This window comes from Salvelinus alpinus, chromosome 35, assembly GCF_045679555.1.
Source record: "Salvelinus alpinus chromosome 35, SLU_Salpinus.1, whole genome shotgun sequence".
NCBI lineage: Eukaryota > Metazoa > Chordata > Actinopteri > Salmoniformes > Salmonidae > Salvelinus > Salvelinus alpinus.
Window position 1 is genome coordinate 16,729,082 of NC_092120.1, and position 16,219 is coordinate 16,745,300.

Sequence of the window (16,219 nt, forward strand, 5' to 3'; positions counted from 1 at the left end):
TGTGAACCATCAGATCCTCCTCTCCACCCTCTCCGAGTTGGGCATCTCCGGCGCGGCCCACGCTTGGATTGCGTCCTACCTGACAGGTCGCTCCTACCAGGTGGCGTGGCGAGAATCTGTCTCCTCACCACGTGCTCTCACCACTGGTGTCCCCCAGGGCTCTGTTCTAGGCCCTCTCCTATTCTCGCTATACACCAAGTCACTTGGCTCTGTCATAACCTCACATGGTCTCTCCTATCATTGCTATGCAGACGACACACAATTAATCTTCTCCTTTCCCCCTTCTGATGACCAGGTGGCGAATCGCATCTCTGCATGTCTGGCAGACATATCAGTGTGGATGACGGACCACCACCTCAAGCTGAACCTCGGCAAGACGGAGCTGCTCTTCCTCCCGGGGAAGGACTGCCCGTTCCATGATCTCGCCATCACGGTTGACAACTCCATTGTGTCCTCCTCCCAGAGCGCTAAGAACCTTGGCGTGATCCTGGACAACACCCTGTCGTTCTCAACTAACATCAAGGCGGTGGCCCGTTCCTGTAGGTTCATGCTCTACAACATCCGCAGAGTACGACCCTGCCTCACACAGGAAGCGGCGCAGGTCCTAATCCAGGCACTTGTCATCTCCCGTCTGGATTACTGCAACTCGCTGTTGGCTGGGCTCCCTGCCTGTGCCATTAAACCCCTACAACTCATCCAGAACGCCGCAGCCCGTCTGGTGTTCAACCTTCCCAAGTTCTCTCACGTCACCCCGCTCCTCCGCTCTCTCCACTGGCTTCCAGTTGAAGCTCGCATCCGCTACAAGACCATGGTGCTTGCCTACGGAGCTGTGAGGGGAACGGCACCTCAGTACCTTCAGGCTCTGATCAGGCCCTACACCCAAACAAGGGCACTGCGTTCATCCACCTCTGGCCTGCTCGCCTCCCTACCACTGAGGAAGTACAGTTCCCGCTCAGCCCAGTCAAAACTGTTCGCTGCTCTGGCACCCCAATGGTGGAACAAACTCCCTCACGACGCCAGGACAGCGGAGTCAATCACCACCTTCCGGAGACACCTGAAACCCCACCTCTTCAAGGAATACCTAGGATAGGATAAAGTAATCCTTCTGACCCCCCCCACCCCCCTTAAAAGATTTAGATGCACTATTGTAAAGTGGTTGTTCCACTGGATGTCATAAGGTGAATGCACCAATTTGTAAGTCGCTCTGGATAAGAGCGTCTGCTAAATGACTTAAATGTAAATGTAATAGACACATTCACTATAAAAAATCAACCATATATTCACACTCATCCCAACCTGACAGTTACTGATCAGACAGTTGGTGGAATACCTTTGGCATCGTTTCCCCTGTGGCCATTCCAGCTGTTGCTTTCAGCTGCCTAGATCATACAGTCCACTCAAACCTCAATCCTATTGTGTTGTTCTATTGTTGCTACTGTGGCATCCTTGGCCGCAGGTCTGCAGTGCTGACTGTAAGTCTATCTGGCTGGATGGCATTGACCGGTGTGGGTGGGGGTTTGGGGGTTGGTGGTGGGGGCACTGGAGGGGACGTGTCAGTAGTCTATATTTACCACCTTGAGTGCATTGTGTTTGGCCATATTCTCTTTGTGAAGGACACTTTGTGTCCAGGGCCAGGATCACCTTCACTGCTCATACAGGGAGAGGCAGAGCGAGGAGCACGGGAGAGAAAGAAAAGAGGTACTGTAAAGAGAGGTGAGACAGGGAGATTAAGAGAGCGTGAGAAAAGTAATTGAGAGAGACAGACAGTGAAAGGTGACAGAGGAAAGAGAGAGAGAGAGACGTGTGTCCTTCATGCTCATCTTGAGGGCCTGTGGAGTATAACCCTTTCTTCAAAGACAAACGTAAGTGGCTTTTTAATTCACCCTTAAGGTACACCGTCATGTCATGATGTAATCACTTCCTATTTTCTTTCCAACGGATTCTCATCCACAAGGACGTGTTAAGGATACATTACAAGGGTCATAAACGTCACATGAATATATAGTGAAAACCAGTGCTGGGAAAGTAACCCAATGACAATTTACGTCTGGAGACGTAATAAGTAAGGGAGAATGATGGACTTTTAATTAAGCCAATGGCAGTGGTGCAAAGTACTTTAGTAAAAATACTTTAGAGAACTACTTAAGTTGTTTTTTTGGGTATCTGTACTTTACTTTACTATTACTTTTACATTTACTTCACTACATTCCTAAAGAAAAGAATGTACGTTTTACTCCATACAATTTCCCTGACACCCAAAAGTACTCATTACATTTTCAATGCTTGGCAGGACAGGAAAATGGTTCAATTCACGTACTTATCGAGAGAACATCCCTGGTCATCCCTCTGTCTCTGATCTGGCGGACTCACTAAACACAAATGCTTCGTCGGTAAATGATGTCTGAGTGTTGGAGTGTGCCCCTGGCTATCCATACATTTTAAACAAAACAAGAAAATGGTGCCATCTGGTTTGTTTTTTATAAGGAATTTGAATTTATTTATACTTTTGCCTTTCATGCTTAAGTATATTTTAGCAATTACATTTACTTCTGATATTTAAGTATATTTAAATCCAAATACTTTTAGACTTTTACTCAAGTATTATTTAACTGGGTGACTCACTTTTACTTGAGTCATTTTCTATTCAGGTATATTTTTCTATTAAGGTATCTTTACTTTTACTCACGTGTACTTTTTCCATCACTGGCCAATGGGATGGCATATGTGTTTACAAAAATGTTTGACTATGTTTCAGTGTTTTGTATTATTTCTTCATTTTTCCTCAAATTCATGTGGTAGAACGTCATCCTCTTCCTCCACGGAGTAGCCTCATCGGCCTCCATATGCAAATAATTCATGTTACTATACTGCTGAGCTTTGCATGGTCTAGGACATTTCCCTTTGTCTCCATGAGATAAGTATTTTTTAAATTGAACTTATATTTAACTAGGCAAGTCAGTTCAAAATAAATTCTTATTAACAATGACAGCCTACTGGGGAATAGTTACAGTGGCTTGTATTCACCCCCCTTGGCATTTTTCCTACTTTGTTGACTTACAACCTGGAATTAAAATAGATTTTTGGTTGGGTTTGTATCATTTGATTTACACAACATGCATACCACTTTGAAGATGCAACATATTTTTTCTTGTGAAACAAACAAGAAGTAAGACAACAAAAAAACAGAACTTGTCCGTGCATAACTATTCACCCAATTTGAGTCTTCTCTGACCAGACTACCTTCTTCCATATGTTTGGAGAGTCTCCCACATTACTTTTGGCGAACACCAAACGTGTTTGCTTATTTTTTTCTTTAAGCAATGGCTTTTTTTCTGGCCACTCTTCTGTAAAGCCCAGCTCTGTGGAATGTACGGCTTAAAGTGGTCCTATGGACAGATACTCCAATCATATCTCAAGCTGGTTGAGTGTCAAAAGAGTCTCTACTTTTGGCAGCCTTCATGGATATGAGTTGAAATTACTCTCTCAGGACGATTAGGTAAAGCTCACATGTGTTGTTCAAACAATCCATGATCTACCAAATAACAAATAATTCATCCCCGTGTTACTTTGTCTTTTGTCATCAGAGAGTTGGACTGTGCAGTCTACTCAAGACGTAGGGGAAATTGCACTGTGAGCAGAAAGAACATTACTCTCCACTTTCTCCACAGGGGTCCGGGTATCCAGACACGCACCAGCTAAGACAGATGCATTTTAATACGCTGGAGGTTGACCTGTTAACCACCTCTGTACAAACAACCCTTAAGTTTCTCACAACAATGAGCTGTGAAGGGAAACCAGTGGGGATGCTATCCTGTTGAAGCTTTTGCCATTAGCCGCTTGCTAACATCAAACATCAGCTAACATTCAAAGCATTAAAGCATTAGACACTAGCCACTCGCTAATGTTAGCCCAGGTCGTCCAATGTAATTCGAACAGACCAGAAGGAAAAACAAATGAGGGTGTTTATAATGCTAACGCGCTAACACTGGTGACAGTTGCTTGTGAGAGTGGGTGAAGGAAGTTATCACTCAGGCTCTGGCCTGGTTCTGTTGGTTGGGCGAGCTGCAGTGTCGGCCTCCCCCAGAGCAGAGAGTGATTAATGACTGCTTGGGTGGCAGGCAGCGGCATGGTGGCAGACCTGAACTAATGAATTATAACTCGCTCAATGGCCCACAAAGGGCCAGTTCATTTAACAGAGGCCTGAAGCACACCTTTCTCCATGCCAGCTGCACCTGTCTTTACTTCAAACACAAACAACACATTGGATTGTGTTGTTTTTGTGCTAATATGATATTACATGTTTTGGATGCATTTCCATTGACACCTGGCTATTTGAGATCCACCATGAGCATAATTACTATGGTCATAAATGTACATATTCCTCACAATGAAAGTGAAAAGAGATCTCTGTAGCATTCCTTTGCGAGTCTCCATCATGTCAACCCACAGAGTGGTCCTACTGTGCAATGTTAGATGATACATCCTCCTCCCTTCATCCCTCCCTCATCTCTCCTACCTCCACAGGTGTTGGTCAGGGGTTCACCATGGCAACCAAGACGCTGATGACACGGGTCCAGGAAGAGCAGTCCCACCAGATGTCCCACAGCATGGCACTGGCCTCGCAGATCAAGAAGAAAACCTTCACCTCCAGGTAAAGGCACCCTGGCACACACACCCTGCTTCGTCATCATACCATAGATCATGTTCATCCAATGCTTTTTATAAAAAATTAGATAGAATAAAGAATTTCCAGAAGATATCTAGTTGAATATGGTGTTCTGTATATACACTATATACAAAATATGTGGACACCCCTTCACATTAGTGGATTCGACTATTTCAGTCACACCCGTTGCTGACAGGTGTATAAAATTAGACAAACAATGGCAGTAGAATGGCCTTACTGAAGAGCTCAGTAACCTTCAACGTTGTACCGTCACAGGATGCCACCTTTCCAACGAGTCAGGTCAACTGTACGTGCTGTTATTGTGAAGTGGAAACGTCTAGGAGCAACAGTGGCTCAGTCGCGATGTGGTAGACCACACAAGCTCACAGAACGGGACCGCTGAGTGCTGAAGCGCGTAGTGTGTAAAAATCATCTGTCCTCGGTTGCAACACTCACTACCAAAGTTCCAAACTGCCTCTGGAAGAAATGTCAACACAAGAGCTGTTTGGCGAGAGCTTCATGAAATAAGTTTCCATGGCCAAAATTGCCTAAAATTGCCATGCACAATGCCAAGCGTTGGCTGGAGTGGTGCACTCTAACCCGGACGCTCGGGTTAGAGTGCTCGGCCTCCGACTGCAAGGCACTACAGAGGGTAATGCGTAAGGCCCAGTACATCACTGGGGCCAAGCTTCCTGCCATCCAGGACCTCTATACCAGCCTGTGTCAGAGGAAGGCCCTAAAAATTGCCGAAGACTCCAGCCACCCTAGTCATAGATGGTTCTCTCTGCTACCGCACTGCAAGTGGTACCGGAGCGCCAAGTCTTGGTCCAAAAGGCTTCTTAACAGCTTCTACCCCAAAGCCATAAGACTCCTGAACAGCTAATAAAATGGCTACCCGGACTATGTGCATTGCCCCCCTCCCACCCCACCCCCATTTTTACACTCCTGCTACTCTCTGTTTATTATCCATGCATTGTCACTTTACCTCTACCTACATGTACATATTACCTCAATTACCTCGACTAACCTGTGTCCCCGCACATTGACTCTGTACCGGAACCCCCTGCATATAGCCCCGGTACTGTTATTTTATTGTTGCTCTTTAATTATTTGTTATTTTTCTATTTTGTTCTTTTTTATTTTATTTTATTATTATTTTTTAAATACTTTCTTAACAGTTGCTTTTCTTAAAACTGCATTGTTAGTTAAGGGCTTGAAAGTAAGGATTACCCTGAAAGTAAGGATTTCCCTGTTGTATATGTGATCATACTTTGTAACTATTGTACTGTGTTTTTAAAGAAAGGAATAACCAGCCTGTGGTCCAAGTTGACTGGTGTTTATTCTGATGATAGACACAAGAAAGCACATTAGATATGCAGGACAACAGTATGTTGGGGTGGCAGGTAGCCTAGTGGTTAGAGTGTTGGGCTAGTAACCGTAAAACTTGCTAGATCAAATCCCTGAGCTGACAAGGTAAAAATCTGTTGTTCTGTCCCTGAACAAGGCAGTTAACCCACTGTTTTTAGGCTGTCATTGTAAATAAGAATTTGTACTTGCCTAGTTAAATAAAGGTTTAAAAAAAAAAAAAATGTTGATGGCTGTAGATTTGTGATTCAAAGAATGCATGTCAATATCAGACTGGGTATTTTGTATTCAAACATCATAACAATGACAAAAATGTTACAAAATTCAATAAAGGGAAGTACCTGACGATAAACACAAGGAAGCACATTAGATTTGCAGGCTATAGATTTGTGATTTGTCTGTTAGCATGGAAATAACTGAATTAGCAGGGAGCTAATGTGACCATTACAATTAGAGCATGCTAGCTAACTCGTTCTTATTGCAATAATATATAAAAGTCTAACAGATAATGTATACATACACAGTATAGTGGTTAGAGCTTTGGGGGTCAAATCCCCGAGCTGACAAGGTAAAAATCTGTCGTTCTACCCCTGAGCAAGGAAGTTAACCCACATTTCCCGGGGCGCTGTGGATGTTGATTATGGCAGTCCCCCGCACCTCTCTGATTCAGACGGGTTGGGTTAAATGCGGAAGACACATTTCAGTTGAAGGCATTCAGTTGTACAACTGACTAGGTATCCCCCTTTCCCTATATACACATCTGGAGATATACACTACCGTTCAAAAGTTTGGGGTCACTTAGAAATGTCCTTGTTTTTGAAAGAAAAGCACATTTTTTTGTCCATTAAATAACATCAAATTGATCAGAAATACAGTGTAGACATTGTTAATGTTGTAAATGACTATTGTAGCTGGAAACGGCAGATTTTTAATGGAATATCTACATAGGCGTACAGAGGCCCATTATCAGCAACCATCCCTCCTGTGTTCTACTGTCACGTTGTGTTAGCTAATCTAAGTTTATCATTAAGGCTAATTGATCATTAGAAAAACCTTTTGCAATTATGTTAGCACAGCTGAAATCTGTTGTTCTGATTAAAGAAGCAATAAAACTGGCCTTCTTTAGACTAGTTGAGTATCTGGAGCATCAGCATATATGGGTTCAATTACAGGCTCAAAATGGCCAGAAACAAATAACTTTCTTCTGAAACTCATCAGTCTATTCTTGTTCTGAGAAATTAAGGCTATTCCATGCAAGAAATTGCCAAGAAACTGAAGACCTCATACAACGCTGTGTACTCCCTTCACAGAACAGCGCAAACTGGCTCTAACCAGAATAGAAAGAGGAGTGGCAGGCCCCGGTGCACAATTGAGCAAGAGGACAAGTACATTAGAGCGTCTCGTTTGAGAAACAGACACCTCACAAGTCCTCAACTGGCAGCTTCACTAAATAGTACCTGCAAAACACTAGTCTCAACTTCAACAGTGAAGAGGTGACTCCGGGATGCTGGCCTTCTAGGCAGAGTTCCTCTGTCCAGTGTCTGTTCTTTTGCCCATCTTTTCTTTTTATTGGCCAGTCTGAGATATGGCTTTTTCTTTGCAACTCTGCCTAGAAGGCCAGCATCCCGGAGTCTCCTCTTCACTGTTGACGTTGAGACTGGTGCTTAAAGCTGCAATATGTACATCCGATCTGTTATTCTCATTGAAAGCAAGTCTAAGAAGCAGTAGATCTGTTCTATGTGTGCTATTTCTATGCTTCCCGTTATGAAGTTTAGTTTTTTATTCTTTTATTTTCGTTTTTTTACACCAGCTTCAAACAGTGTAAAATACAATATTTTTGCAGTTGAGACCCAACATAACAATAATAATAATAAATTACAATTGTAGAATGCTTTTCATTAGCAGATGTAAATCACAAAGCTCTTCGCATTGAGAGCAACCATTAAAATAGAAAAAAGCTTTAATAAAAGGGCTATAAACTTTCAAAGATAGCTAGTGGTTTAGTACTATACAAGATACAGAGAATAATGAAGGAATCGACAAGGACAAAACAACAGAACTCTAAGCTAACATATAAGACCAACAACAGACATCACATGCTTTTGAATATAGGGTGGGTAATTTCAATCGTAGAAATATAATGAATATATCCTGTCCCTTCAGACCACTGTAGTTTAGCTGGTACACCATTGAAATGTAAATTGAATTGAACATTTCACTTCTAATTGCTACCACAAATATGGCATCCGGTCCACCCACCATTAAATGTCAATTTCTGTTCTATTATCTATATTTCTATGATTTCAATAGGTTTCTTATGGAGGATGTGGTTCTCAACTATGTGGTTCTCAACTTTTATCCACAAGGGTCCATTACACTTTAACAAGAGCAACTACAGCTGCATTCAGGAGATGCTTTGAGAGATAATGCTTGTATCAGGTCTTATGTGGGCTGCTTGGCCTATATTTGGGGTTTTGAATTGCCCCACACTACAAAACATTTCTGAAAGTCAGAGTTTATTTCCCCCACAAAGTGAATACAGCCAGCTAATATATGTAGCCATATTGCTTCAGGCACTCCTTTCAGAAAGAACGCCTACTTGTGATGACAATGCAAATTGTTGTGACTTCCCATTTTATTTTGTTTATTTGCTTGGACAGTTCCCCATTTCACAGAGCTCAGAGAGAGCAACTTCTGCTTTTTCTTTTGTTTGGTTCCTGGACTGTTCCGCAGCGTGCAGAGAGAGAGTGATAGGGTGTTGTTGAATAATGTAGCATGGAGCCTAAGGCTGGACAATATCACTCTGGCTCTGGTCCACTAAGCACACACAGTAAATAGAGGCCTGCTCCTTCAGAAAAGTGTGTGGTTTCGATATTGATATCATTACTCCCCAAAATGTTGCTGAAAAACAACACTATGGGGGAGAAAACACACTAGCAAAACTTTACAGAGTTATAGTGTAAATTCATAGATGATAAGCTTTCAACGGGATCAATATTAATGCATCTCTTTCCAATATAGAACAGGATACATGGGCATCCTATGAGATACACTACATGACCAAAAGTATGTGGACACCTACTCGTCCAACATCTCATTCCAAAATCATGTGATTAATATGGAGTTGGTCCCCCTTTGCTGCTATAACAGCCTCCACTCTTTTCTGGGAAGGCTTTCCACTAGATGTTGGAACATTGCTGGGCGGACTTGCTTCCATTCAGCCACAAGAACATTAGTGAGGACGGGCACTGATGTTGGGCGATTAGGCTTGGCTCGCAGTCGGTCTTCCAAATCATCCCAAAGGTGTTTGATGGGGTTGAGGTCAGGGCTCTGTGCAGGCCAGTCAAATTCTTCCACATCGATCTCGACAAACAATTTCTGTATGGACCTCGCTTTGTAAACGGGGGAATTGTCATGCTGAAACAGGAAAGGGCATTCTCCAAACTGTTGCCATAAAGTTGGATGTACAGAATCATCTAGAATGTCATTGTATGCTTTAGTGTTAAGATTTACCTTCACTGGAACTAAGGGGTAGCCCGAACCATGAAAAACAGCCCCAGACCATTATTCCTCCTCCACCAAACTTTACAGTTGGCACTATGGTAGCTTTTTCCTGGAATCCGCCAAACCCAGATTCGTCCGTCAGACTGCCAGAGTCCAACTGACGGCGAGCTTTACACCACTCCAGCCGAGGCTTGGCATTGTGCATAGTGTTCTTAGGCTTGTGTGCACCTGCTCGGCCATGGAAACCCAATTCATGAAGCTCCCGAAGAACAGTTCTTGTGCTGACGTTGCTTCCAGAAAAGTTTGAAACTCAGTAGTGAGTGTTGCAACCGTGGATAGATGATTTGTACGCGCTACACGCTTCAGCACTTCAGCTGAGATGTTGTTGCTCCTAGACGTTTCCACTTCACAATAACAGCACTTACAGTTGACCGTGGCAGCTCTAGCAGGACAGAAAAGCTTGACGAACTGATTTGTTGTGCCATGTTGAAAGATACTGAGCTCTTCAGTAAGGCCATTCTACTGCCAATGTTTGTCTATGGAGATTGCATGGCTGTGTGCTCGATTTTATTCCACTGTCAGCAAACGGGTGTGGCTGAAATAGCCGAATCCACTAATTTGAAGCGGTGTCCACATACTTTTCTATATACATAATCGTGTATGTAAAAAATACAAGTAAAAAGCTGTATTCAAGTAAGTCTTTCCAACATAGAACAAGCCACAATTATGTAAAATATACCAGTAAAAAGATGTAGGATCTTAATTTGAGCCAGTTTGCTACAGAAGGAAAACAATCCTGCAGCAACAGGAAATGTGAATTATTTTGTGGATTATAATTATTAATAGACATTTTTTGTAGGGGTTGATAAATTTTTTGTTTGGTCAAATTAAGTCCGATTTTTTGGGGTCGACATTATTAACTTTAGAAGCCTTTTTAAACCTCAAGTACACTACATGTTTACATTTCCTGCTGTGCAGGAAAATTCTCAGCAACAAAAGAGTGATCGAATGACGATCCTACTGTATGGATTCATTAGCAGTCCTGTCTTAGAGATCTACCCAATGGCTTTCACTGTTTTTCTCTTCACGCCTCGGAGACATTTAACAACGTCTTGTTGGCTGTACCGAGACAAATACACCCTCTGCACCTGGTTTCACACCTCCCTGTAACAGGGTAAAAATGAGCTATCCAACCAGCCTAAGGCAAGTCTATGGAATAATAGCTTGTTTACACTAGTACCCCAAGAACAAATTTGATCTCATTCCTTTTGTTCGTCCATCCAGATTGCAGACCTGCAGGTTAGTCTAATTTAATAACTCCAGATGAAACAGGAACAGTAGAAATCGGGCCCTGCTAAATATGAAGGCAGATTTGAATCGAGACAATAAGGGTGGCTGGCTGTGATCCCTACTAAACCCTCATTGGTATCTGCTGGGTATTAAGGGCCTTTGTGTGCTCATGTGGAACTGCTACTCCTCTGCCCACTGTTGTGCCACTGCAGTGTCAAATCAAATCAAAAATGTATTTGTCACACGCTTCGTAGACAACAGGTGTAGACTTACTTATCAGTGAATCAGTGAAACGCTTACTTATGGGTCCTTTTGTGTGTGTGTGTGTGTGTGTGTGTGTGTGTGTGTGTGTGTGTGTGTGTGTGTGTGTGTGTGTGTGTGTGTGTGTGTGTGTGTGTGTGTGTGTGTGTGTGTGTGTGTGTGTGTGTGTGTGTGTGTGTGTGTGTGTGTGTGTGTGTGTGTGTGTGTGTGTGTGTGTGTGTGTGTGTGTGTGTGTGTGTGTGTGTGAGAGAGAATGACACTGGCCTAGCTCTAGATAGCTGAGAGGCACAAGAGACGCAAACAACACTTTTGAATTAGAACCACTACTGCGTGTTTCTGTCACAAACAGGCACCGAGCCATGGCTACTGGTGCATCCCCTGACACCATTTGTTTTATAAAGAAAAAATTGTTACATTGGAAATGATGGCATGTGATCATGCAACAGCAATTGAATACAATGCTGCTGCGTCTTATTTAAGCACGTCTACACAACATGCGCTGGGTTCAAAGCCAGAGGTCCACAGACAATCCTTATGATTCGTGACCCTGTTGCAATTGTTAAGAGCTGGGTTGTATTCATTAGTCCACACCGTATCAAAGTCTTTTGAAAAAGAAAACTAAAAAAATAAGCGTTTCCTATTGGGCAAGTTCTGGTTGTCCCTTCCTGTTTCATTTTGTTTTATTTTGTTAATTGCCAAATGAATATGACATAAAACATTGGCTGTTCGTTCCTCCTGTCTCTACAACCACGCCACGACAAAACAACATGGCTTTATGCACCACTGAAAAAGAGGAACAAAGCCGACTAGAACCAGCAGAACAGAAGGCAGCAGGTGATTATAACATTACTCTCAGTTGAGAGAAAACAGGTCAGCCACAGCATTGCCTGACTAGATTTCAGCTCGGTTAGGACCCCACATGAGAGCACCTATCTCAACCAGATATCACGTCAGCTGTTTTGTGGGACTTGTTATTCATGATCCATAAAAACAGGATGAACTCGCAGGGATGTTTAAAGATTCAACATGATGCTCATTTGTCATAACTGAGAAGACCACAGAGAAGATTTATGCACAATTGCTACAGCTGCCCTACTAAATCAAATTAAATCAAATTGTAAGGTATACACAGCAGGTGTAAACCTTACCGGTGAAATGCTTACTTACAAGACCTTAACCAACAATGCAGTTTTAAGAAAAATAAGAGTTAAGAAAATATTTACTAAATTAACTAAAGTAAAAAGAAAGTAACACAATAAAATAACAATAACGAGGCTATATACAGGGGGTACCGGTTAATCGAAGTAATTGAGGTATTATGTAATGTACTGTAGGTAGGGGTGAAGTGACTATGCATAGATAATAAACAGTGAGTAGCAGCAGTGTAAAGAAAATGGGGGGTAATTACAAAAAACGAATATTGTATAATCTCGTTAGAATGTTACCATGGTAATAAGTCATCACACAACTGATTTATTGTTCTTATCTTACCCTCGTCTTACATTGGTTTAGCACTGCTGTGTTCCCTTAAACTTGATTTGACGAAAGGCCTTGTATGTGTTACTTAAAAGCAAGAGATAACAACTTCAAATCTTACATTGAACAGACTTACACAATGCATCCGGAGGTGATATCACAAATTCTTTTACAAACCATTCAATAGCGACTACTGACTGGTGAATACAATGCTGCCTCTTAATTCCCTCTCTACCTTTATCCTGTATCTAGTCGCTGATCCAAATAAAGGCCTGTAGTCCACTCTAAGCTGTAGAGCTAGTCAGGTGGTCTTAGTTTGGCCAGCGACACTGACATCGTTATTCACAGAGGTTATCAGTCTCTATTATCATGCTCAACTTCAGCTCTATCTCAGCTGTTAATATTGCCCTTGTTTCTATTCAGCTGTTATTCTCAACGGCTTGTTCTGTTGGCGAGTAATCAGACTCCAGAGTACTTTGACAATTGCTGAGTGTCACAGGAATCGGAAATAATAAAAGCAAATGTAAGCAATGTTTCCGCATTTCATTTGACATTTTAATTTTAAAAGCCAAAGCCATGTCCCCAGTTTCAAAAACAATTGTTGAATAAAGCAATGTGCTTGTAATGTAGTTTTGTTCTTTAAAGGTCACCTATGAGCGGAACTCCCTCTGGTTGTGTGGCCTCCCCTGGTGGTCAGATTCAGAATAGCAGGACAGTTGTAACTACACTTGACTTGGGGCTAAGATTTCCTGTAGATGTCTGACACCCTCGTAGAAATGACACCATCTAGCTTCAGATACATGAACCCTGTCCCACAACTCTTGTCAGACAAAACAACCTCCTCATGATTAATTGATCATTTATTGAATTATCTGATTTCTACTTTGATTAAAATACCCAATGAATCTAATATGTTGTTGTTTGTTCTATGTCCCTGTGATGCACCAGTGATGAGGAGGCTTCCTACTCTGAGTTCTATCCCATCATTCCCGGTGATGTGATGTCGGTCAAGGAGATCCTGAACATCGGCAAATTCCCACGGCACAGGACATGGTATGTTGAGAAGAGTTACGCAGGTGTTAGGGTGTCTGATAGGGTGGCATGATCCTATTTCCTATTTCTGTAGCGTGAGGTAGCTTCATGTACAAGCACACCCCCCTGCATGGGACGCTAGTCAATACAATACAATTGGTACAATTCGTAACTATTATGCTAAATTATGCTTCTAAAACGCATTTACGCACCAGCAACGGCCCGTTGTAACAAGAGCACCCTGAGGTAAGATCAATGAATGTTATTATGAAACAATGTGTCAAATTGATGGCTAAGTCAGAGTCAATGTTCAAACTGAACCGTCTCAATCTGCGACACCTCAGCAAGCACAAAGCAAAGATATCTCTGCTGCATCTTCTCCTGACTAATTCATCCCTGCCTGGTAGTGTTTCCAGGCTTATCTCTCCTGTGTAGAGCACATCCAGAGTGAGGCGTGGGAGTAGTCCAGCAGTCTAGGTCGCTGCCTTCAGAATACATGTACCGTTGCTCACATGGATTTGAATCTGACCCACTGCACACTCTTTCATTCTACTTTTCCTGTTGCAATCACTTCTATATTTAAATCCCAGCCCCCGTCCCCGCAGGAGGCTTTTTGCCTTTTGGTAGGCCGTCATTGTAAATAAGAATTTGTTCTTAACAGACTTGCCTAGTTAAATAAAGGTTAAATAAAAATATATATCCAATCAAATAGAGAATAGACTCAGAACATGACTCTGCAGTCAGCACAGTCTCTGACTCTCTGTGGACAACTATCTGTATGATACATACCATAGGCCTCTAAGTTAGCAACGTCAGCTATAAAAATCAATGGGACCACATGAAACGCCAAAGCCAAAGCAATCTCTGCATCCTCCCACTCCACCATCCATGAAAAGATGAGATCAAGTTCCACTGGCGCTGGCCCCTTAGTTCAAGGGCCATCCTTCTGAAGCATCAGAGATTGACGATAAAACAAAGATTCCATTCATGTCTCTTTTTTGATTTTCGCTCTTCTTTTTCTCTGTCATTTAAAACTCCAGCTGCTCCATGACCTCATATACTGGCTCAATAAGTTTATATGTGATGCCAATAAACTAAACAATAATCCCTGATGACAATTTAGTTGAGGGCTTATTAACGAGCAAAGACGTTATAGAGGAGGGAGGGAAGAGAAAGGGGCTGCGGAGGAGGTGAATGTGATGGGTGCATCTTTCATTTAAAGATTATTTCACAAGCTTGGGGATTTCATAACCAGCTGTCATGGTAGAGGATGTTATACATCTCAAAATAAATAGGGCTCCAGACTGCAAGGTTTAGGTCACAGTAAACAGGATGGGAAGGGGGAACATGGCGTCTCATAACACCCTTATCCAGGGGCACCTTGCCCTGTCCCTATTGTTCATGTGGCTGATAATGTGATTCAATGTGATTCAATGTAGGCCGTCATTGTAAATAGAATTTGCTCTTAACTCTTTTACTTCAGCTTGAAGCTGGAGTTTTGCTAAGCCAATCTAAAAGGAGTTAGATTTGGCATCTCCAAGTATAATGTAACTGGAAAAAATGGTTGAAACAAAACATCAAGACCTTTCAGGTCCTTGAGGACCTCAACTCTAAAAACCGATCAGGTCATGCCATCACAGTACAAAGTTTAAAGTATGAAATAACTGTTCTGTGACAAACAAAAAACATGCTTGTTTGATCTATTCAAAGCATGTCAAAGCAGTACGAACCACGAAAGTAAACGCACTGAAATGAACTCTTACACAGTGCTATGAACTCTGGTTCCTCTCTAACAGGAAAGCCAAGAAAGTGTAAGAAGCAATCTGTCGGTCCAGTGATGAATAGAGAGATCGAGTGAAGAGGACCTTTTGTCCTTCAGAAAAGAGGACAAGTGTTTGACAGCAGGAAGATAGAGATGCCGACTGAGAGGAAGAGTAAAAAAGAAAGGAAAGTTGTGGATCACTTGAGAGAAAGCCCATGCATCTGACAGCAGTAATAAACCTCAGCTGTGCAGACGTGTCTGCATCTCGTTGTCATCTGAGTGGCATGCTCTTTTATGCTCTCTCGTCCTCCCATCAAGTGGAGTGCCAACCAGACCTCAGCCTGCTAACGTGCTTAGCTCTAATTCCAAGGCCCGGGCTCACCTTTTTATTTCTCTGCCTAGTAATCCCTTTCGCTCAGACATTAACAAGGTCTTTCTTCCTTCCGAAGTATATTTGCTGCATGGAAACCTAAAGCCGTTCCACCCAGGAGAGGAGCCGGATAGAAAGGGGATATTTTTGGGAGGAGAGAGTAGAGACTGATGAAATCCTCCTTGAGTGAATTTGGAAGGATATGTGGGATGGATTCTAAACCCCTTCATGGATTCGTTGAGTCTATTTCTGGAACACCTGAACGAACACCTCTGGGATATGAGATTGGCATGACATTTTGTTATGATTCGATAACAATGTGAACACGATGCACTCTCTCTCTATCTCTCTGTCTCTAACCCCCAATTAGTGGTGTGAGATTCTTGTTTATTCTTGTTTCACCTCTCTCTATTTCCCTCTCTCCCTCGCTCTTTCCTGCAAATCCCACCCTCCTATCTGGGAGGATAGTGTAAATTCAGGACAGTATGTAAAT

General features: G+C 42.4%; 1 protein-coding gene across 2 annotated transcripts in view; it reads left to right on the forward strand.

Moving 5' to 3' along the window:
• Positions 1–1,591: 1,591 nt before the first annotated feature.
• myom3 (myomesin 3) overlaps positions 1,592–16,219 on the forward strand; it is a 71,213-nt gene continuing 56,585 nt past the window's right edge. The window contains exons 1-3 of one of the 2 annotated variants that reach the window (XR_011672716.1): positions 1,592–1,862; positions 4,525–4,651; positions 13,511–13,615. Coding sequence is in view for 1 of the 2 variants with exons in the window: in XM_071383695.1 (XP_071239796.1) it covers positions 4,545–4,651; positions 13,511–13,615 (212 nt within the window). In the remaining variant the exon portion in view is untranslated. The remainder of the gene's footprint in view (positions 1,863–4,524; positions 4,652–13,510; positions 13,616–16,219) is intronic. The other variant, XM_071383695.1, reaches the window with a different exon arrangement.